Genomic DNA, 24,865 nt, shown 5'->3' with positions numbered 1-24,865 from the left:
GAGTCCGGGTGCCGTCGCGATGACGATTGGCTCCCTTTGCAGCTGTGATAATCGCTACCGCGCGTACAACACACCTCCGGTAGGTACATACACACCTCGGGGGAGCGCCTTAAACTGACTTTTCCTGCGAAATAAGCCTTGACGGACCGACGGACGGACGGAAGAAGATAGTGTCGACGACTTGAGTGACGTTTGTCAAGTGTATAGCTATAGCCAGCCGCGCTTCTTTGTGCCACTACACGGATGCTCGTACAAGTATATGTATATGTGTGCGCTTTATTGGGGTATTTGTCCAGATACGCGCTTTGCCGTGCCGTTCCTTGTGTTGTTCCGGATAATGATGGCGATGATCGGCTCTCCCTTTTTTTTTTCACCTCGTCATCGCGAGTGAGCGCCGGGACACGCTCATTGTTGCACGTATGAAACGCCGTAGCCAGTGCGTTTTTTTTTCCCCCCCTCCGCGTCTTCGTTAATTCGACGCGAGCCGCGCTGCCTTCGAAAAACCTTTTTTGTACGTACGTGGGGATTCATTTCGATATTAATTTAATTATCGGTAATTAAATACCGATTCGTTTTGAAAAGCAAGGGCAGCACGGCAGAGAGTGAAATTCCCCATTATAATTAATTTCAGAGGTATCGGCGAGCGCAAAAACGCGATCGGGAAAAATTAGAGTTGCTCGCGCTGATCGAAAAATTGCGCCTTTTTTTTGGCCCCGCGAACCACCGTCGTTACATACCCTCGCCATAATTCGATTATAATCCATCGGGTTTGTGTCATACGAGCGCTACAAGTTCCCCCCCCCTCTTTTATCATTTTGCCTCATGTTTCCGCTCCCCCTTTTTATACTTTGGATTTTCCCCGGCCGATCGACTTTTTCCTGCGCTTTTTGCTCGGGCTCGCGGTCTCCCCTGCAATTTGCTGGGTGTTTCGTTTTTTTTTCATTTGTCCAGCATAACGAAAGGTGTGTGCACGCGAAGAAAGAAAAGGAAGGAGTACATTTGAACAACGTTTTAATATTCATAGCGCGAGCAAAGCGAGAAATTGAAATCTCCCTCGTGCTGACAGCAGTTATGCAGGGGGGAGGGGGGGACCCGTCTAGTTGGGACGCGACGTCTTTCTTCTTGGTGCGCGTATACATATACATAGCGGAATGCCGCGTTAATTTGCATGGAGCCGCGCAAAAAGTCGTCATTGACCTGGACGCGTCGAGTCCGCGTTATCGCAGCGAGACTCGGCAATTTACGGGGACAGGAATGGGAAAAAAAAAACAAAAAAGGGGAGAGAAGAAGAAAGAGTCCAAGGGGTGTGCACTAAATTCACGTACAATTTACGTCTCTCAAGCATACCTATATCTATAACACAAGCGCGGGGCACCCGATATCGCTTGCGCGTCGGCCAATAATTGACAACGCCAATCTCGCGAGCGCGTCCGACTACTCCCTCTCTCTTTATCCACTGCCGAAAAGATAAATTCCCTTTTCAAAACGGCATCGCCGGAGAGCTCCCAACCGGACTTGAACGAGAACCTATACACAAGTTCAAGGACAGGCCGGCACACAAAAACAATCCGATCGGTACGGGAGAAAAGGGGGGGGGTGAAAATCCTACGGGCAGTGGTAGCGCGTATATGTATCGGCGGGGCCCGATCGAAGACGGATGCACAGCGGAAAGAAGGAGAGGGGGCCGTTTCTCGCTCGCACCGCACCACCTCTTTCGAGCCGGTGCATAGCGCGGCAGCCCTAAGTGGGCCTCCTCTCGGCGCTGTCTCTCATCCATAACGAATCGATCCGAGATCGGCCGAGATCGGCCCGAAAGAGAGCACCCGCCGCAAGATTTATTATGCGCCCCCCCCCCCCCTCCTGCATCCCGTGTCTTGCACGCGCGAGCGTGAATGCCGAGAGTGCGAGGAAAAAGAATTGCGCGCGATCGGAGGAGGAGCGAGAAAAAGTTAAGCGGCGCGGTGCGGCCGATACTATATACGTACACCGGCCGAGATAAAGAGTGACGAAAATGCATGAATGCTCAGATGTGCAGCTTGGGCCTGTGGGGGGTTTTTTACCCTCCCCTTCTCTCACCACCCCATCGTGTACCTGCTGCTGATCGGTAGCGGCGTTTGCGCCTCGATTAGCGGTTGACGGCATTAGAGGGATTAAAGCTCGTAGTTTGGCTCGAGCAAATATTTTACGAGCCTGCACCGTTCGGGGCGACGGTAGGGTACTTTTGGGGGAAAAAAACAGCGATCCATCGTCTCACGAGCTATCGTGGAGGGGGGAAATTAAACGGAGGAGAAAAATTACCCGACTCTCGTCGAAAGGACCGAGAGAGGGAAAACACTTGAAAGCGCGCGAGGGAGATCCAAGTGCGGGGGAGGAAAAAAAAGGAGGCTAAAGTGAGTAAAGAAGGGCGTGTGCGTTTGACACCTCGAGGTATACGCTATAGAGACGGCCGGCTGGAATTTTCACCGGTCTCGAGGAGGCGGTGCGACAAAAATGAGCGCAAGAGAGAAATTGCAGATTTTTGTCGTTCACGAGAGGCGACAACGGAGCAAAAGTTGGAATGCCTGCGCCCGAAGCAAAGCCGGACGGCGCGACTCGTGTAAACTGCCTATTGGTATATATATACGTATGCGGTACAAGTGTCAGCGGTGCAGCAAGAAGGTATAACATACGTATGCTCTTGCCCGTACATCTGTACACGTATACAATATATGTATGCAGGTGCATTCCGTTCTAATATGCCGGGAGCCCCCGTCCTGCCGTTTGTCAGTTGGCCGAGAGAGCTCTGTCGCTTGAAAAAACCGCCGGCTGTTTTCTGTTGCGCGCCGCTCGTACCCGCGGCTACACTCGCGTCCCCCAGGAATGCCCGGACCCTACTTGTCTCCGCGTCTTCTTCTTCTTCTCCTCTTGTACCCGTGTGTACAACCTGACTTTGGTCCGTCCGCGGAAAGCTTTCACTGTTCTTGCTGCCCCTCGCGACTACTCTCCGGTATTATGTGTATCTACGTACATCCACTGTATATATGCTCGCCCGTATATGGCATTTCCACCATTTGTGCTTCGGTGCCATATGCTCTGTCGAACGAGACTTTATTTTATTTATTTATTTTTTTTCTCGTGGTAGAGTTACATACGTGTTATATTGTCTAAACGTAATTTAATCGGGATGAATTTCAAATTGATTGTCAAAAAAGCCGAAAAGGGTGAAACAACGGTATACCGATCGTGTGATTTACATGCCGGCATCTCCGTCGCCGGAGAACAAGGGGACGACCGTCCGTATACGTAACAGCAGAGGAAAGGAAAGAGAGAGAGTCCCCCGCGCTTATACATAAAATATCGCGCGGACCGTCATATCGTTATGCGTCCGCCGCTGTCCTCCTCGCCGATCGCGGACAGCAGCAGAAGGAGGTATATTATATATATACGCCAAAGGGCCGCGCTATTCCCTTTGATCGGGCACCGTCGCTCTCTACTCCCGCGGGGGCATCGGCACGCGGTAAAGGAAAAAACACGAAATTATGATCGATCGCGATCTTTCTCGTTTCTTCGTCGACTCCTCGCCGAGAGGACGGAAATATTTATAGCAGCCCCCGAGAGTTCCCATGCATGGGGTACACATTATTTGGCTCGCAAAGATTCCTAGACCCGCTATTTACGGCTGCCTCGGTTAATTCGCCGGTCCTTTGATTCCTCGCCTGCCGATCGCAGCTTTTAATGTATACACGATTGACCAAGACGTCGATCGAGGCATAAATCTCGTACATGATATATATTTACCGTCCATTTGAGCTCTCATTATAACGGGGGTGGGAAGAAATAAAGCACTACCGCAACAGTCCGGCAAAATTTATGCTAATCTCTCGAAGCGTAATTCGATCGAGAGGCTAAAAATTCATTTAGAGGGGACGCCGATCGACGCGGTGGCGTTACTTTCTTTCAAACGATTGACCATCAGCTCGCAAACACCCATCGAGTGCGCGCTAATTATTGGCCCAGTTTGTCGTTGTCGGCGTCGTCGCCGTCGAGCTTAATTGCGCTGATTGCCCAGAACAGTCAATTATCCCTTACTCTGTGTGTGTGTGTGTATTTATTGCACGTAGGCCTTTATATATAAATAAAGCCCGAGTTACCCACGACAAAGAGCCAAAATTAAAACAACGGGGCGAAAAATATTGCCGGACTCATCCTACGTGTGTGTATTTTACACGTGACGATTGCCCCGAAGTATACGAGCTAATTATGTTCTTTGCGCCCCGCAACACACGACGAAGCGGAGAATCGTCGATACATTTATTTCTCCTTTTGTAGACCGAAGGGCAAAAACCTGTGGAGAAAAACGCGAGCCGTCGTGTCGGCGCGCGCGTCATCAAAATCCAAAGATATGACGCGGAGTCGCGTTGCCGAGCTCGACAGCTGTGAAGAGAAGGTGACTGTGCGCTGAGAGGTAAAAAAGTTCCCCTCGTTATGCCCGCGACAAACGACGACCGGCGTTCAACTCCTTTTCTAAATTTATAGAGCCCCGAGGTGTATAATAATAAGCAGAGCATAATATAGCGTCGTGCGCGCACATACATATTTCGCTCGTCTTTCGCACTGTAATCCGCGCAAAAAAGAAAATCAGCGGAAAATGCACCTGTGGCTCCAACTGTAGTACAGGTATAGCTTTGATTGTAATATGTTGTGTGCTTCGTTGGCTTCTTTTTTTTTTTTTTTTTGGAAATTTTACCAAGTCAAACTTTACAGGAAACCAACAATTCTAAGACTATAATCGAGGACCAAACTAAACGTCAGCATTAACAACAAAAATTAATTATTGACGATTATTCAGGACTGGGTGAGACCGGACTCTTTACACGACCATTATTATTACAATCGAATCAAACGTTGATAAAATAAAGAACTTCAGGCAAGTGATAATTATACGCTTTACGCAGTTATAAAGCGTTCACATGAACAATGGTTGAAAGAAATGTTTTTTTTTATAGCTTCGAAATACCGTGTGAAATGATGCTCGGTTAATTTCTTCACTTGAAAAAAAAAAAAAAAGGGCCACGGCTATTGATCGCTAATTCAATCAACGAGTGGTACAGCGAGAAGCTGAACTATAGGGAATATAACGTGGCTAATATAACATCCAATTGGAGAAGAAACAATGGCAACTAGTTAATCATTGACCGTGAAGCTGTATAGAGACATGCGTCCATTTCGGGAGTACAACATTATAGAAATACCGTCGCGTGCAAGCTAAATAAAAAACAAAAATAAATAAATAAAGGCTCAAGAAATCGGCAATAGGCGAACCGGAGGCGATAATCGAGCCCAACTTGGAAACTACATGGGTATGGCCTCGCAACTCTGAAACCGTCGAAACGCCCCCATATCTCGCGGGAAACTCCGCAGCGTCCAAGGGAGCGTGTAGACCAAACGTAACGCGCGTACACAACGCGGGGCGAAACGAGGCGAAACGAAACAGGACGCTCCGGAGTTACACCGACCTTCTCCCCTCCGTCACTCTCTCTCTCTCTCCGCTTGTAACTCTTCCGCCGACCCGCCCCTCGTCTCCCCGGCAATCAATAACTCTGAAAACACATGCGCGCGCCCAGTCGGGGGGGGGGGGGAGGGAAACAAATTCAGCAAGTTGCTTGATTGGAAAACCGGCGCTCGCTCTCGCCAAACGTTTCAATGCTTGAATAAAAAAAAAAAAAAAAAAAAGCATCCTATATTTGTCCCACCGAATTCGCGACATAAAGCTCCATGGCGAGGATGAGAGCAGCTCAGAGAGGAAGAGAATACCGGCCCTCTCGTGTATACATACATATATATGTACGTATTACGCGCGTCTCGCATAGTTGCACTCGCTGTATACGATGCACATCCTCTGCCAGTCTCTGCCCCCCGGTAATTGCCGCTGCAAGCATTACTTCCCCATCTTCCGTCCTCCACTTTTTGTTGTTCGGATCCTTTCTCTCTCGCTTGTTTTTTTTTTTTTTTTTTTTTTTTTTTTTTTTTTTTTTTTTTTTTTTTTTTTTTTTTTCATCCGCACTTGCAGAGCAGTGCATACACATACCCAAAGTACTTCCACACACGTATACACCAACGAAAATTATTCCTTTCTGATTCTCGGACACGTGTGCGTACACGGCTCTACCCCCGTACAATGCGAGTGCAAAGTGCCAGCGCTGCTAAACGAAGGGAGCAAAAGAGAGAGAGAAAAAAATAAAAAAAGAAGGGGGGGTCCCTTTTTTCTCTCGCGGGATGTGCTCGCGCGTTTTATTTCCAATTCCAAGGGACGGACAATAAACGGCTGCTGACCCTCTCTCGCCCCACCCCTCCCTTTTTTTTAAACGCTCTCTCGTATGCGCAGCGATGAGAAAATAAAGCTGAAAAGAGAGAGAGAGGTGGAGCAGTGGCAGTGACTGCATTCACGGGGGGGCTCGCGATGCAAAAAAAAAAAAAAGGGCGTCGGAGGGGCAATGAATGCATTGTTGGGAGAATTAATCGGAAGAACTGCTAGCGAGCGCTCGTCTCTTTGCCGTTGCTCGATCACAAGATGAAGGTGTACGCGGGAGGGTGGCGCGTGACAGAGTTTTCGGTGCCGGGAAAATTTTCCTCTTTTTTTTTTTGTTTGTCACCTTGTGTGAGGCTGGGGGGGGGCCTCTTTTCTCTCCGTACCGCGTTGACGGTGCTGTTGCCACTGTCGAGCCTGTATTTGTCCTGTAAAGGTTTTCATTTTTCTTTTCCAGGAGGGGGGAAAAACAAGGGTTGGAGAGGGTGCGCGGGCTTACAAGGGCGAGGCTGTATCAATTATCCGGGCCCTTTCCGCCTCGTTGGCGCTTCTCCTCTGTGGCCACGTGTCTCTCTCCTCTCGACTAAAAGAAGCCTTGTTTTCGTTGAAACTCCATCGCCAACTATAAGTCACTAAAATTTTCCCCTTCTTCCGACTTCGTGTGTAGTTTTTCCGCTTGCGAGGAATAAATCGAAATTTTATCGGAACTCCGTGCTCTACGTTGTAATTTGACGTAAAAAACGTGGGTCAAAAATAAAACGCGGCTAAGAATAAAGGTTATCCTCCAAAACCAGGATAAGTTAAAATGAATACTGTCTATATTGCCGGGTGCGATGTCGCGTCGCGATAATTTTAACTTCATAAATTATGGCGACTTATTCGACACTTTTGGAATATGTACAGCGAGAAGAGACCAAGTTTACCCGAGGAACATCAATACGGAACCTCGGTGGGTCAGTTTTTGTCAAGAAAAGCTGCCAGACACCGCATAATTTTCTCATATAATCCGCGATCTCGCCGATGCAACATGTGCGGAGACGAGTTCCCGGCCACCGAGACTTTTACTACTTGAATACGGCATATTGCAGTGGATTTTGCCGCAGGTATATACCTCGAGTCTATTTCATACTTGGAGCCTCCAATTCAAGAGTTTATAGCGAGCATCATGGGAGTGGTCTGCGCGGCTCGAGTGCCTCGTAAAACGATTATTGTCGCCGAAAGTATTTGCGATTATGGCTTCGTTATGAAGCCACGAGCGGCGTGTGCTGCGCTTGTATCGGCTAATAAATTTTACTTGCCTTTTTTTTTTTTTTTTTCCTTCGCACGAGGATAATTTGCCTTTTCGACGTTTCTTTCGTTCGGTGTTTTGTTTAATTTGCAAGTGCTTTGGCCAAGTAATTTATTCACCGAGTTAAAAGAGCACTCTAATGCTTATTCGATTAACACTTTATTATTTTATTTGCCAAACGAATCATTCATGCTCGGGATGTTTTTAGACTTCGACCATGGTACAATAATTTTTCGATTATCTTTGTTTTTTATACCGTATTTCGTCACCAGTTTCTTTCAAACTTTGCATTCGTACAAATTTTTTTTTTTGTTACATTTTTTTTTGTCCTTGTACAATAATGCTTATCAAAGTGTTTTATTTCTCGTATCATTGTTCAGTGCATTTTTCAAACAATATGTTTCAGTAATTCAATAACTCTTCGTTATTTCAACGGTTACGGTCCAACCGATTCCTAACATCCTGTAAGTGTTGCTGTAAAGTCCTCGAGGGAGTTATAATTGAGAAACAATGTACCTAACGCCAAACGTTGAAAAGGAATACCAACGTAGCTGCAAAAATGTCAGATCTTTGCTTCGTCATCGGTAGTGATACAATTTTGTGGTATTACAAACGCAATTTTCGAAACTATTTTGCTTACGGGAAAAAGATTTTATTTTTAGTTCTAGAATAAAGTTGATACACCACAATCATTGGTTAACACGCGAGCGTTTTAGAGTGATTCCACGGGTGTTCGTCGTCGCGCAGTACACCGTGTCTACTATACGGTATCGCAAACTACGAAGGTGGGGGAGGGGGAGGTTCGGGTGGAAAGTGATTACATTATCCACAGCCAAGCGCAGCCAACCCCTTCAACTGCAATTCGCCGGTGGGACCTTTTATCTGGCAATCATTAAAAGCTATTTCTCACCGAGGAAAGAATGGATTTGAAGGGTCGGGGCCAAAACTCTAATTATGTTCCGAAATTCAATTTGTTATGTTTCTGGCTTTCCAATCTTGAACGACGGGACTCCGCACGTGCGTGAGATAGAGTTGGGGCGTCCCCGCGGATGGTCCTTTCAACGCTCTCGAATCAGGTTTAAAGAGGGTGAAAATTTTATTTTTTCAAATTAACTTTACAACTCACGCCCAACCAACAAATAAATGTATACTTTTAAAAATGAGCCAAAGTTCATTCGTACAATATAGGTTTATTAAAAGCAAGTGGATTGTAACAATAACTATACAAGAGAACGCCATCAAGTAGTCGCTTACACCGAACAAATGGTAATTACCATACAGTGCATTGAATGACGGTACGTTTAAATTAAAAAAAAAAAAAAAAAAGTCTCGAGCACCACTTGATCATCCAAATCGTTGACAGTCAACCGGGAGCTTACACCGAATCCAACATAATCAAAGACAAGCTTCATCAACTAATGCACATGTCCCATAAATCACCATCACCAATACAGCAGATGCTTCCATTAAATATATACGTGCATAATAAAACGGGCCTTTGGAGCAACGAGGCGTAAAAATTACTCGCGCTCGAGCAGCTTTCCTAAAATCCATCCCATACACGCGTGAAGGGCACGCGTACAGCAAAGCACGGGCTTTCCTATGAGGCATCGCGCGTATAACTCTCTCGCAAGCTCCACCGCGCGTATACCTACACGCGTATACACACGGCGGCGAAATTTTGCGAGCGTGGGACATTATTCGAGTTTCGCTTCACAAAGCTATGACCAATCTTGCTAATGGGCCGCTCGCTCGCGCGATCCCTTCGCGAAATTCTTCCCGTCCTCTCCCGCACGAAATGGCCCTCTCCGCCCCTCTTGTATCCGCTCCCTCCTCTCCCTTTCCACTCATCCCATGAATATTTATTTCCACCGACTCGTTTCATTTTGGCAAAAACTAATAAATTCTTGATGACCCGACCAAACTCCTTCTCTCCTCTCCTTCGGCTTTCACATGCTCCGCCGTTTTGCGTCCCGTGATTTTTCGTTGTTTCGTTTTGAATATGGAAGCGAGGACGCGAATACAAATCCACACGCGCGACAGACTCACTGCGTGTGCCACAGTGCTGTCGATCGATGAGCCACTGTACCCCACATACAGAGTATATTATGTACACTGCCGATTGTTGTACACTCTACACACGGTAACGATACTGCTATCGGCCCCTCTGTGTGCCAATAGCGAGAGAACAGTCTTTGTTTAATTAAAATTCCAATAGCTCGCTCGGTATATACCCTCGCTCCAGCTGATTAAAGCCTCCCCCTTCCCCCTCACCCCGTGTGCACATGTATACGCGTGTGGGTTTCATTTGAGCTTCCAAAGGCCGTTTCGATTTTGTTGTGACAAAAAAGAAGTATAGGTATATACACACCGCCAAATGTGTATGAAAACGAAGTGACGTAATGACGCTTGGAATTACGAAACGCGCGTTCATTCGTCACGTCACGTGGTGAGTCCCAGAAATTACGGGGGATAAATATTGATCCGAGACCTTTTTTCTTCTTTCTTTCTCTCCCGAATACATTATTTTTCCAGCCACAAATCCCCGCCATCAACATTAATTCTCCCACTCAGAGGAGGCAATGCTGAGCGCGCGCGTGATTATTAACTTCTTTCAGCTGTTTAATCTCAAATAACAGATAAAGCCGGGCGGCCTTTACGATCGGCCGTATAAGCTCCCGAGCAAACAAACCCCGTCGGCCGCGCGTATAAAATTTTTCCTCAAAATGATTTCATCGCTCCGACGCGCGCCCGCGGACGCGTATAAATAGGATCGGCCTGTCATAGTCCACAGGGGCAACAGAACGAAAAAAAAAAAAAAAAAAAAACGCCTCTATTAATAGGCCATTTCTAGCGCGTTTATCTAACCGAACGATGGATACACGCGCAGAGTTGCAGGCGCATCGTTCCGTAATTGATATGACGACGGGATGGGGATGGAGGGGACGTGCCACCCACGCGCGCGTGACTGCTACCGGGAGTTCTTAAAATTATCCCTGGGTTTCTCTGTCTTTTTCAGAATAATATTTTCCTTCGGCCATTGTTCGGTGTTTTTCTTTGCACTCGTGAGGGCCTCGCGTGCATTGTGTACCCGCGACGGCACGGATTTTGTACAAGTGGCTGGATACGTATAGCGGCTTTGGAAAACAGAGAGGGAGACGGGGGACTTTTTTTCCATACGAGGCTCACGTTCCTCGAGCAAACGGAAGCGGATTTACCCGATCGCGCGAGTACTGTCGAAATTAAGAGACGCATTCTGGGATACGTCGGATATTTTAATCGCTTTTTCCGGGCGATAAAAATTCCTCGGGGACGCGTCCAACGCGACTCGTGTTACGGGCGTCATAAAGTTTTCACCAATAAATACCTACTTATATACGTATATATATATGCTGTTCGTTCGAAAAGTCTCGGGACAATTAAACCATCGTCAAATATATTGTTTTCTTAATGGCCGGTGATAAAATGTATACGAACAAGCGCATTCGGTATAGGGTGGGACACATTGGGAAGGAGAAGAAAATTAACTGCAGCGGCCGAACTAAAAATATAACGTAACCGTCGTTTCGACTGAAAATACACTTGGAGTACGGGGTGTCGGATCAGTACAGTTGAGAGCCAATTGTTGTACCCTTTCTCGCCCCCCTTGATGGGTCGTCTTGGTCGGGCTTCTCTCGCCTTTTCTCGTTTACACCCCGAGTTCGCCGCATATTTGTCGACAAACGACACTGTCGCCGACTACTTCCGGTTATTAACGCGCGTCTCTCGGGGACATTGAATTTCTCGCAAGAAGAGGCCAAGACATTCGATCCCCCGCTCGGCTCAACCGGTTTGACGTTACACGGGTCGTTTGCCAGGGGGGGATGTGCGAGCAATCCATTTTCTTTTTTTTTTTTTTTTTTTTTCTACCGTGACACACGTGCTTCGACACATTTAACCAGTGCACGCTTTGACAAGAGAGCTGTTCCCACTCGACCGCGGCACGCCGAAACAAAACTGCGAACAGCCGCCATTGGCCACCACGAGACACGGATGATCCCCGTTAACCTTTTGAACACCGGCACCGAAAGCCTTCATCCTGATGATTCGGTTGCTCAGGTCCGACAGGACAAACTCCGCCTGTTGGCCGGTCCTCTTGTCCATCCGATAGACGCCCTCGCTGATGGTCGTCGCCACGTAGATCCATTTTTCGTAAATGGATATCGTGTACACAAACTTGGTGAAGGGCGACTGGACGACTTGCGCGTCGTCAAAGTCTAAATCCATGTGGTGAATGTGGCCCCGTCTCCACTCGTACCAGTACAATCTGTCGTCGTAATTGTCCACCGCGAAGCCGCAACGCTTCCTCAGCGGCGTAGCATCCAGAGTCGTCAAGTTGGTCCCATCGGTGTGGGCTCGGCTCAGTACCGTGACTTTGGTGCTCCCGTTCGTTTGGAGGAAGAATATGAGACCTCTTCTCGGATGGACCGATATGTCCTCCGGCTCCTCCAAATTTTCCAACACGGCTAGGCTTTTTCTCTCACCTTCCGTTCCCATCACCTTGACGACTCTTGCCTGGGGATCCGTGTAGTACAGATGGTTCAGCATCCAGTCGATGGCCAAACTTTGGTAGGTGTCTCTCGTACCTTCCAAAAAGACGGTTGGTTCGTGCAGATTTGGATGTACCCTATAAACGATGTCATTCTTGACAGCCTTTTTCACTATGTAATACACGTGGTTGCCCCTGTACTGGTAATCAAAGTCGATGAATTTACTCCTATCCTCAGCAATCGGCAAGTAAGGCTCGTTGGACGACGCAAAGTTCTCCGTTAGGTGGCTTTTGAGGACGCCTGGTTGCGTGTACATCAAAAAATCTCCCACTTTGGCGCAACTCTTTAAATCTGTATCCAGCTTCCATCCAACGTTACAAACACATCGCCGAGAAGGTTTCCCAGGGTCACTGTACTGGGAGACCAAGACGCACATGTGTTGGCACCCGCCGTTGTCACTTTTGCATGAATCGGATGCCGAACTTTGACCAGAAAAGCGCAACACTTTTATAGTTGGAACTGGATTGGTTTCGTGCACAGGTCTCATTCCCACGGAAGTTCTTAACGATGAAAACGCGTATATTCTTTCATCGGAGCAATCGGCTCTGTAATCGACAAGCTCTCCAGCCCAAAAGATACTCTCATTGACAACGACGAATTTGGACCACCCTGGAAATGACGTGTTTACTTCGTGAGAACGAATCTCTTGGCCGAAATAGTTGGACTCAATCACTTTGGATTGATTCCGGTGCACCCAGTATATTTTCTTGCTGACCACGTCCACGGAGATCCCGGAAGCTGCGTTGATGTTTTGCTTGACAATAGCAACGGTCTCGGTTCCGTCCATGCGAGCCCGGATGATTCTGAACCCATCCAAAATAAACAACAAACGATCGTAAGGATCCAACTCGATATCCGAGGGCCGCACGAGGTCCGTACCTATTAAAATGCTGTGGTATTTGCCGTCCACCGAGAACAGGTCTACCTTTATTCCCTTGATGTCGACGACGTAGACCTTGTCGGCAATGCAATCCACTGCCAGGGCAATCGGCTCCCAATTGTCCTGTTTGAAAATGACGCTGGGACTGGTCGAGTTGGCATTTAGAGCTTGCGAGTGTACTTGGTGCTTTCCAGTGTCGATCCAGAACAGCAAGTTTTTCTCCAAGTGGTAGTCAACGTCGCCGATCGCCATTGCGTTCGTTTTGTACAGGTACTTCTCGCCAGTTTCTCTCATCCGATGGATGTCGCTTTTATTGGTAACTAGAAATTCGATGTCTCCGACCGGTAGACCAGCATCTGCATGGATTTGAAAGTGTACTACAGTGGATGGATGACGAAGCAAACAGTCAAACGTTGTATTTACCTGTGCTGTTTGAAGCGACGGAAATGCGAAAGCACCACAACAAACTTGTCAAGAGTCGAAACGGAGTCATTGCCCAGTGCAGTTTGGGACGAAGCACAGTACACGTCCGAGTCGATGCTCGATTGTTTAATGAAAGCTAAACTTGATACAACGAGAGTTGCTTCGCGTACTATCGTATGTACGTGACTCAGTAGCCGCGCGTGTGCTCGTAAATTCGAGATAAGCTATCGACAGCACGCATACACACACATATACACATACTCTTCGAATCATCAATAAACTGTCCGCTCTGGTGTTTACAGTTGAACCGATATAATGTGTACCCTTTGAAAAATAAGAAAAAAAGTTGATCCCCGATAGTTTGAGCTTCCTCCGGAATTTCAAATTCCAGCCAATGAAATTAGTCGAGAGGTCGCAATGATGATTTTATTACACAGGGGGGGGCCGGAGCAATTTGTCCGGGGAACAAAGTGCAAGTAATTTTCTCAATTAACGATTCAGCCCGGTAATGCCTAGGCTCGGATCCATATTCAGTGCCGTGGCTGGGGTGGGGGAGGGGGGGCAATCACCCCGAAACAAATTAAAACTTTGTACCTACGCGGGCGAGGAGCCTCTCGAAATTCGGATGAGTAAGTGCGCGCGGCGTATTGAAATTCAATGGCGTCGGCTAAATCGCCCGAGTACACCAGCCCGACGAGGGAAAAGCGCAGGAAAAGACAGAGGGAGCCGTTAAACCGGCGTACAATAATCCGCGCGGCGCCGATCCCGCTCCCGTATTCCATTAATTCGCCTGAAAATTTGTCGCTCGTATTAAATCTCGCTGGATTAAAGGCAATCTCGGGCTGCTGCCACCCCCCCCCCTACTGTTTTTCCCGTAGTGGGACGCCTCGTCTTATACCCCCCGCTTTTGCTACACACCGCGTGACTCCCTTTTCCTCGTTCCCGTCCTCGCCATATACATACTGTACAATGTATACGCGCGCGGGTGAGCACACGCGTACTTTGCAAAATAGGCACTGCTGGAGGTTTACGATCGCTGCTGTATACATACCGATCCCCGGACGGTTCGCGGAATTTTGCAGAGAGCGTTTAATTAATTCGGGGGAAGTGATGAAAATGACGAGAGCCGATGTATATACATGAACGAGGGAGAAAGAGAGAGGGATCCGTGCACGTGGGTGGATTGGATCGATTGTTTATTGCTGAACAGTGACATAAATCGTGTAGGCTACACTGTGCTTACATTTTTCCTGATAAACATTGCTTTTGAAATAAATGGATAAAGTCTGTTGATTACCACGTCATGGGACATATACGTCATTCACCCCCTGTTTGTCAAACTCTGACAATCTTCGACAATTTTCGTTAAAAAAAAAAAAAAAAAATTCGTGTCTAACATTTTTCAATAATTAGGGAACCCAATAGAGTAGTAATCAGTGACGTTCTTTCCTACATCACATGAAAAAAAAAAAAAAAACTCTTTACTCGCGACAAAGGGAACGCGATTCACAATGATTCCGAAGAAATGGAAAACTGGAACCATGTCGTGCGATACGAAATGAGAATTGAAATTAATTCCCTCGGATCTTGGGCTTTGTCAGGACGAGTCCTCTGAATTTGATCGTCCGTAAAATGAAAAGCTGTGATATTTCTCGAGTCGAACGAAAGGCGAGTCGTCGAAGCAGCAGACCGTGGAGTCGTGCGGACCAAGGAAAAAAAAAAAGTATATATGTATATGTATCGACGGTGAGGGAAGGACGAGCGGAACAGAAAGTATACACAGACGAAACTCTCGGCGGGGCTGATCACTTCAAAGCTTTATTATATGACGACGAGGGGAGGCGAGAGAAAAGGGATCCGGCGCAGATTGATTCGCGCGGCGATATTTCAATTTCGCGGCGAATAAAGAGATGTAAATGACGTTTTTGATCGAGACGAGGACCACCGGCGTCCGAGTTGGCGCGGGTGTCGGGATAATCGGTTTATTAACCAAACAAAATCGATGATTGGACTGGAAAGGACGAGAATATATACATATACATCCCCTTGGGAATATTCGCCTTATTGACACAGATGTCACTCGCTCGCGCTTTGCGGCGCGTTTTATTGGGCAGTCCAGGCAAGTGGGTGCACTGTACGAGATAAAATGGAATCACGTTATAAAAGTGCCCTTAATCGCTCGTGCGTGAGCGCACAAACGCTCTCTGTTTATCATCTTCAAGAGATGATTTTTTTTTTTTTTTTTTTTTTTCACTTCTACTCGGTGAAATCGGTGGTAATTGATTTATTTCAGGGGCTCGAGTGATATTTACCATTATGCAGCAGTTGTGAAAATTACTTACCATGCGTGCTCTGGAGAGTCGTTATTCGTCAGAGTTTGGTCATGCCGGGTATTTTCTGAAACAAAAAAGAAAATAAACCTTAATGAAAAGTATGAAGATTTTATGCAACGTATGAAGCATGTAATGTTATACATTTACAGAAACATAATACATATCGCACAATAAACTCAAGCTACACATTTTTTAAAATAGAGAGTTTTTTTTTAAATAAAAAAAATGTGTTGTTCATAGGGAGTTTGGCATTATTCTTCAACAACAAAACGATACTCCCACGCAATGGTCGTGCGTAGCAAAGAAACGAACAAGGAGAACGACTACTTATTCACGTCTCAATGGAAACGGCACAATGGCACAAACACTAACATTCGAAACTGAATCGACACGGACTTTTCATTCGTCATGATTTTCGAAAGCGAATCGCACACACGCGCGCGGACATTAAAACCCATTAATAGCTGCGCCTTCGCGCGTCCACGTAGGCTCTCTCCAGCCGCGAGCAATGATTTATCGTGCGAGCTTTTCCGACCCGTTTCTGCAGACGTTAATGTTTCCTGAGTCCACGGAGGGTTGCACCGGACAATGAGCGTACGTGGATCTGCAGGGGAGCATCGCTCACACACACACACGCTGATGAACGAGCGAGACACGCGTCGTGGGCCACCAACCGGGGACGCAAATTCTTCACGAAACGGCCCTCCACAGCCTGCGAATGATCGCTTCATTTCTGAACTCAAGCTGTCCCGACCGAAATGTGCGAAAGTGAAAGCGTATATCACTACAATTCAGAGTCCAAAGATGATTGTGAGGACAATGACTACCCGGGCAACGGTAAAGCCAGGGCGTATATTGTTACAGAAAACATCAACTGGTCTGCTTCTTCAAACATGGGACCAACGATAATATTGCGCGTATACCGTATAACGTGGGTTATACGCGCCTCCCGTACAAATGTTTAGGCAAAAAGTTATTAGCTGTTTGCAGCACGTGTCGGAGCCCTTGGTCCTGTATCAATAAAAATTCGATCTTTCCTCCCTCCTTGACTGCGCGAGGATGAAAAGCCAACGGGGCAGCACCGGCCGACGAGCGGAAACAGACGAGAGCCGTACGCACACAGAGAGAGAGAGAGAATCGAGTGCGGAGTTATGAATGCGCGTTAACGGGAGTATACATATAGGTACGAGGAGAGAAAAAGTAAAGGGGATAGCCACGTGGCAGGCTGGCGCCCCCTGTTATGACAGGGCGCGTCTATGGGCGACACTTCCGCCCCGGGGACTCTGCTACTTCCTCCTCCCGCTGCTCCTCCACTGAGATTTATCGCGGGCTGTTGGCACGTGATCGGCTAGCTGCGCCCCTAATTGTTCCAGAAATATCCTTCCATAACTGACTGATTGACTGACGCACCCCGTGCGGAACCCAGCCTCCCTTTTATATGTATATAGTTATTTCCCAACCCCATTCTCTTTACCCCAGCCGAACCGTACTTATATCATGCGTATATATGAGTGCACCTAACGAGATTGGCCTCTACCATGTTTTTGTCGATGTGAGGGTTATTGGGTTATCATGACTGACGTGTGCGATAAACTTCTTTTAGGTTTTGCTATAGAATAGCCGAGGGGCGAACTACCCATCTTTGATAAACAAAAAACAATATAATTTTTTTACGCTACACCTACTCTTACGGTATGTTTGACCGTTTTTAATTTTTCAGGTCGTACAGCCAACTGTGAACGAGTCAAAGTTAACTTGTTTCTCACTTACTGTCTGTACATTAAACAGTCACACTTTATGAGCAATAAATATCAATTCATACGTGCGAGAGGAATAATGATAGCGGGTCGAGGGTGGGAAAACTCCCAGATCTGTATACACTTTCGCAAGTAGATATATAATCTTACGGTGTTTGCTTCGATAAGAGAGTAAAAGCAAAATAACGCCCCGTCGTCCATCGGTATTATACGCGCGCACGACGTACACAAACAGCTGCTGCCATTCGCTCTCTCGAGTTCTTTCTTGGTGCCTTCATGTATGGTATACCTTCCGTATTTTCACGGCGGCAGTGGCACGACTACGACTATACGACGTGTTTTATGGTTCGCTCCACCGGCCATCAATTACTATTAGCATCCACTCTTCTGAGAGGTCACATATGGCCAATGGGGGTGACATCACCTTTTTCTCTATTCCGTGCGTCCACTGTTTTTTCGTCGTTCGGTCTGTTTTGCTTTTAATTTATCGGCTCGGGTCTAATTGCGCGGGAGGACACGCGACGGGGGAAAAAAGATAAACGCCAAATAGACGAACTGCCTCCGCCAACCATAATTCCTCGCTTCAATTTTTTTTTTTTTTCTTCTTTTTGTTATTCAAAAGCATAACGATGAGGTACGTGTATTGGCGAGATGATTCACGTTAGCAAACTTGATAAAAATAGCTGTCGGGGCGATTACGGCGTGTCGAAAAAAAAAAACATGGAGCACCGTAATTCAAGTTAATCATCGCAAAGTTTTCAACTCGAGCTCCGACGAAGCCATCGAGGTTCGCCTAATGAAAAAGAAAAGCGCGAGCGACCAGCATTGAATTTGTGATCAAAATGGGCGTCTAATTTAAGCAAGATGAACGAGTAACGGTACAAAAAGCGCGGACTTGAATTTTCGAAACATTTATAAGCGAGGCAGCGAAACAACACGAGATAGGCGGGCAATTTTTCATTTGCGCGCGCGCCTGCAAATCTCGCCGGAATTTCCAAGCGATATAACTCATAAGTGCAGCAAAATTTAGGTAAAAAATGGGGGACGTATACCCCTATAACATACTTCAAAGCTATAGGATGTTTGTAAAGCCTCTCTCTCTCTCTCACACACATACACACACACACACACACAATTCGAATATATATTATACCCGCCAACCCCTGGGAAGATGCGGGCGAGTGACACCATATGCGACGAGCTGAATCGCTAATATCCGTATAATATGTGTGAATGTAAATAAAATGGACTGCGTGTATGGCCCGGCCGAGCTCATGCCGGTTATGTTATGCATGTACATATAATATATGTACCTACGTGTATCCGAGTCTCGGGCTCACTGTCATCGAGGTGATTAACTTTGGTGAGTTTTAATGCGATAAGAAAGCCCATGACTCTCTTTCTTGTCGTGTAAACCAACCCCTCGTTGTCTCTCGTCTTTATTTTATCATTGCATGTATTAGTCAGCCTATTGTACCTCGGATCAATCAAAAAGTAATTGGTCATATTACGGGTGATCAACGTTACGATGTTATGTTGTAAAGCGAAACGATTTCATCGAACAATCGTATCAAACGAGTGGCCAGAGTATTAAATGATACGGGATCCATTTTATTTCTGTAAAACACGAATTACATTCAAATGAAACAATTACCTAACCATATGTTTAATGGGTGAGATAATGGCTTGTTCTATAGTCATACGGGTATGCGTAGTAATTTTTTAGACAAAACGCGTCTAAAGAGTATCGCCTTGACCCGCAAGCCAAATGCCGTGTTGAGGATGACAGCGTTGAATAATAATTTGAAATAAATAAAAAAAAAAAAAAAACAGCACAATAGCAGCCTTGAAAATTGCTCGAGGTATTCGTGAGGACATATATATGATCTCTTGTGAATTTAGATGCACACAGACGCACAAATGGTCAAAAATCGCAGTCAAATTGACAATGTCGTGGTAAGCAATATAAAATTGGAAGCCACATATTGCAATACTCATAGCGTATATTGAGCAACGCTCGTGTAACGATTGCGTATAATATGCGCGGGCATGACCCCGATGTCGATCGAACTCTGGCCCCTCTGATGTCTTCGTTTTTTCATTTATTTGTACACCGATACGCTCTGCCTTTCGAACTCGAGTCTTTCGCTACATGCCATCAGACACGGCCATAAATTGCGCGATTACGCGCCTGAATTACAATACTGTTACATATGCATCGAATTATCAGTTTGATTTTCGACGACGTTCCTTCCCCTTTCCTCTCCCCCCCCCCATTCGACTACTCGGGCGTAATATTGTGATAATACGTTTCTTTTTAGAAGCTGGCCCCTGCTCGAATATTCAAATCGTTCGTTAACATACATGCATACACACGCTTTTATTTTCAACGTCATACTTTTGTCTCTCTTCGTCGAGCCAGATCGAAATAATCGATACGTTTTAAATTTTTGTGCGGCATAGATTATTCCCGGCCCATGTTCCAGATCGTCCTGTATAAATATTCAATTTGGAAACAAAAATACTGTGAATGAAATTTGAATAAGCAGGTTTATTTGTATATGTCAAACGATCGAAGCCTGATATTCGGCGACGCGCGCAGCTGAATTGTGCATATATATATATATATTATGTACAAGAGTAACATTTACAATATAAACTGTTGCGGGAGAAAAAAAGAGCCGAGTCCTTGGGAACATTTTAATTTTCGTACCGGTGCCAAGTAGTTTGCTCTTGGCCGTTAAAAAAATCTCATAAAACGGAAGAGAAGAAAAAACATAAAAACCGGGAGAGAGGACGAAAGAGTGCATAATATACAACACTCTGGTTGGCAGCCAGCTCCGAGCTTCTGTCTCCATTTTCGCGAAAAACTCGGGGCTTAAATTCGCAAGGCGGCGATAAATCACGCCAGCGTAACAGCACAGCAGCAGAGTTCTCTCCCTTCCACCCCCTACCTCCTGCACTTACTCATTACGCATATGGCACAAAGGAGAGAGTGCGCATATATACTTATATACGTAAGCGAGAGAGAAAGATGTACCACCCCGCGTTTCCCGAAGCATGATATTCCTCGCCCGGTGCCGCCAAGCAATTAGCTTTGCTAATCCCGCGCGAATAACATAATTCTACGCGCCTGTCGTTCCTTATCGGTCCGGGATGTGCTCGCACAGGTACGTGTGCGTACTTTACTTACTCTCGCTGAACCAGAACGGCAAAGCATGTATATATATATATATATATACGTGCGTCTGTGCCGCAACTGGTGTAAAAATCTATCTATCCACGTTAAATCTCGCGGGCATTGTTCTCTTCGCCGCACTCAGCGGCAAACGAAAAGAAAAAAAAAAGCTGTGCTCGTACGCGTGGATATATACTTATACACGACTGCGGTATCATGTAAATGTATATACACGTGTGTGCAACTCTTTTAGTACTCTGCATGGCTGCTGCACAAAAGTATCTCCTTTGTACCGCTTCTTCCTCGCTCTTATAGGGCTCTCTTAAGGGCATACAGTACAGATACAATGGATTTTTTTTTCAAAGGATTATTGCGTAGCTGAGTTTCTGATTGTCCACTTGCACATGGTTAAAAAAAATTGATTTTAACGAATTTACGGTGGGGTTATACCACCACCTGGCATCATTCTATTATTTGCATCGTTTTGATCATTGCTATTCCACTCGGTCAGTAGGGCATCGAAATACACTAAACGATCTCGTGATAGTTAGCTACCCTACATGACTACAAAGATTACTTTCATAGTAACTATTGTGGCCAAACTGGAATTCACTTGTGCCAATAACGTAAACGAGCTAAAAAAAATTATAATTTCAAGTGTACACGTTATTTCGTCAGGGCCGTTGAAAAAAAAACCCAGCACGACATTTGCGTGGAGTTTAAAAATCATTTTGTCTTTATATTATTTGTATCATTGGTTATAGAAATCAATAGTTCCTCTTCTTGAGTATAACTTTGGTTACAATTCGTATGATATTGAAGAAAAAAAATGTCGTTCACTTAAGGGTGGCTGAACTGCAAAAATTTAATTTCTATGTAATAACTACATAACAAGTGATTATACTTATGTGCTCAGTGATTACGTCACAGTTATTGTTGTATGAAAATATGACAGGTGCCTAATAACAAGCATTTGAACTTGGTGATTCACGAGTTGAGCTATACACCCCCGGTGCATGAAAAACATGCTCGAAAACAGCGTGTTAACATCGAAAGCAAAGAAAGGCGATCGCGCGGGGCAAAACGTTGCAGGCATTGTTCAACAGTGGAAGGAGTGTGTGGAGCCTTATTTCTACCGTCCGATTATTCCTTCGCAATGCATTCATACGCAGGGGGAGAGGCGTTTGTAAGAAAAAAAAAAAAAATTTACTCCTTATGTAAACTATCTGTATACGTGTATCGAGGATCGCGTGAGCAAGAGATAGAGAGAATAGATTCTCGTATCGTGTATCGGTGAGAAAATACGTGTATACGCGAATTTCTACGATTATCGGTACTTCTTCTTCTTCTTCTCTTCTTTTCTGGACGTAATATGTATATACACGCGTACGTATATGTATGTAGGTACAAGGGGTACAGGCAAGTATACAGTCGTGTACCTACGGTACGGGGGAACTGCTGTGGCTTGCGGTCGGGCCAACGGGTCTGGTTTACAAGTATAATGAGTCTTGCGCACCGCATAACATTACATCGTTGCTTGCTCTGGATTTAGATTAACTGTTTACATGAACGCTGCCGCCGCTAAGCGGGAGAACCAGGAGAGATAGAGTGCAGGGACGGACTACGGCTAAATGAGATGGCTGTGTGTGTATCGCGTACACGCGAGGATGCGAGGGAGGGTGTAGGATTGCACTGGGGGTTCGGCGATACGACTGTGCGTACGTGGAAATGGATATGTACTCACGGACAGCCAAACGCGGTAAAGCCGCTCTCGATAGCTGTTATTACCTATATGTGTGTGCTTCGTGTGCATAGGGAGTATAGGTATACCGCCACTAGGACCACTACGACGTGGTGATGCTCTCGAAAGCACATATAACTCGGGTCTCTCTGTCTATATGGTCGTTGAACAAGATTTTGCATCCGTTTGGGGAATTGCAGTTCGAGTTTTGATGGAGAAATACGACCAGAGCGAGGGAGACTATAGGTGTCCAAGTTCCGCGTGTGGAATTCGATTCGAGCTGGGCGTTGCTGTTCTTATTTGCTCGGTTTTGGCCGTGTATTTTCGTTGGCATCGTGAATTACCACGCTGCTGTCCATAGTTAATGAAAATGTTGTACTTATCAGTTAACCTTTTTTTATTTGCACGATACGACTTGTAGTTTACTGGGACTTCTTATACAGGGGTACATTGCATTTTTTGGATATAGATGACAGCTTGCAATTGCCGAAAACTTCCAAAGCTCCAAAACTCACAGTACTTTAATTCATGGGATTATACGTTTTCCTCCACGATAAGCCTGTATACACGTACAGATGTACAAGCGTTTCTGAAATTTTTCCGCCGTTGTCGTTATATATAGGTACGTCTTCGAAGCAGAGAGAACGAGAGTCTTGGGCGCGGAGAAAAGAGCGAAAGGGGATATTCATCGTTGGGCCGGGCTCACCTTCCCCTTGTCCTCCCCTCGTCGTATCTTTTACATCGAGCAAGCCGGAAAACTCGATAACCCTCCCAAGTTAAATCACCGAAGAAGTTATCGGTAACGCGTTGTACACGACCGAGAGGGAACGTATCGCTTGCCCTGAGAGGTCTTCCTTTTTCTTTCCTCTCACTCTCTTACTCTGTTTTTTCCTTTTCTTTTTTTTAATTTTATTTTATTATCCTCCGTCGCTCCTCGTGTGCAAGCGCGCGCGTTGTACGATTTACTTGTCCAGCTCTCGAGAGTGTGCCGTAAACCGATAATAGCCAAACTTTTCCGCGCTCTCGCGCAAATCCTCAAGCTGCAGCGCGGACTTTTCTCCACGGACTTTATGTGTGCCCATATACCTATACTCTTTGACTTTTTCGTTTTTTTTTTACACCGAGTAAACAAAAGGCTCGATTGGTCATCTGGAAAATGTGAATTGATTAAAAAAACAATGGCCACTTTGGCCTTTCGATTGACCCCGGATATCGGGAATTTTTTATTTATTTTTGTATTTTTTTTAAAAAAAGGGCAAAAATAGCACAACCGCGCGCTTTCACGCAAATTGATTCCACGCGAAAACGTACTCGCCCGCTTGGGGGAGAAAAAATATCCGATCGACCGTTGGAATTGCGCGCAAAAAGCGGTTTATGAAAAATCGCGCTACCCCCAAAGAGCTGCGATCATCGGTGCGATTTTTAAAACCGACGCATAAAAGGGAGGCTTTAAAAAAAAAAAAAAAAAAAAAGGTGAAAGAGAGCCAGGCCAACATCAACGATGGGAGTATATACACGCATACGCATGGATATGTTTTGTATAACTGTATGTACGCGTGCGTGAGTTTGATAAAAATCGCTTACTTGGACAAAAGGGATGGTATCAATAACCCGGAATCGCACTATTGGAGTCCGGAGGAGGGCGATACGGGGTTGTTCGGGGAAATTTTAGTCGAAAGCTCGAATCAACTTTTCCGGGGAGTAGGAAGGGAGCAGAGATATACAAACACATTGAGGCACATCAAACACAGTCATTTGAATTTTGTAGAGTAGCTTTCGATTGATTTTATTCACTCGTTGCGATAAACGTTTGAATTTAATATTTTTCAAGCGAATGACTTAAATTCAATGCAATATTTGATTGATGTTTTTTTTTTTTTTTCTAAACACAAGAATATTTTACGGCTCCATCGACTTAGTGGATAAAACAATCAATTATTCGTTATATACGTGCATACCCCGACCTTTTTACGAAGTATCCCTATCCAACCATCGAATGACATTTATTTCCAAGGTCTGACGAGAATAAAGGAAAACAGATGTGTGATCCGTCTTGTAGCCACCGCGGCACGTGCTCGAGGCGGCTCTCTTGACGTACAAGAGTAAAAGCAAAAAAAAAAAAAAAAGGTCTCCTAAAAGAGTCCGGGAATAACGTCGTTATCGATGGTCAATAATGTCCATTATGCATACGGCACATGACAGAATTTAAAGCTGATCGATCATTCCCCCGAGAGCGAGGGCGAGCGGACCAAATGTATATACAACTCCGACACGCGACTCTTGAGCTCTTACGAAAATAAACAATAAACGAAGCATTCATCTATTTTCAGATGTGAATCGAAAGAAAAAAAAGACCAAAAAAAAAAAAAAAAAAGAGTCTAAATGAGGAG

General features: G+C 45.7%; 1 protein-coding gene across 1 annotated transcript; it reads right to left on the bottom strand.

Moving 5' to 3' along the window:
* Positions 1 to 11,264: 11,264 nt before the first annotated feature.
* Positions 11,265 to 20,414, bottom strand: arr (low-density lipoprotein receptor-related protein 6). Its single transcript, XM_089592565.1, has 4 exons — positions 20,379 to 20,414; positions 20,208 to 20,306; positions 13,467 to 13,602; positions 11,265 to 13,399 (listed from the first exon to the last, which is right to left on the bottom strand). The coding sequence occupies exons 1-4, from the start codon at positions 20,412 to 20,414 to the stop codon at positions 11,508 to 11,510; spliced, it is 2,163 nt and encodes a 720-aa protein (XP_089448691.1). The 3' UTR covers positions 11,265 to 11,507.
* Positions 20,415 to 24,865: the final 4,451 nt, after the last annotated feature.

Source organism: Copidosoma floridanum, unplaced genomic scaffold (assembly GCF_036245765.1).
Source record: "Copidosoma floridanum isolate Cflo_tuat_1 unplaced genomic scaffold, Cflo_Japanese_pri ptg000019l, whole genome shotgun sequence".
In the NCBI taxonomy this organism is placed as follows: domain Eukaryota; kingdom Metazoa; phylum Arthropoda; class Insecta; order Hymenoptera; family Encyrtidae; genus Copidosoma; species Copidosoma floridanum.
This window is presented reverse-complemented; position numbering and strand designations above follow the sequence as displayed.

Bases quoted from the DNA above. Each gene is read 5' to 3' on its own strand.
- arr (XM_089592565.1), bottom strand. From the start codon at position 20,414: ATGGAGACAGAAGCTCGGAGCTGGCTGCCAACCAGA. The intron at 20,307-20,378 runs GTGTTGTATATT...CCGTTTTATGAG, and splicing joins GGAGCTGGCTGCCAACCAGA to ATTTTTTTAACGGCCAAGAG. The intron at 13,400-13,466 runs GTAAATACAACG...AAATCCATGCAG, and splicing joins CGTCGCTTCAAACAGCACAG to ATGCTGGTCTACCGGTCGGA.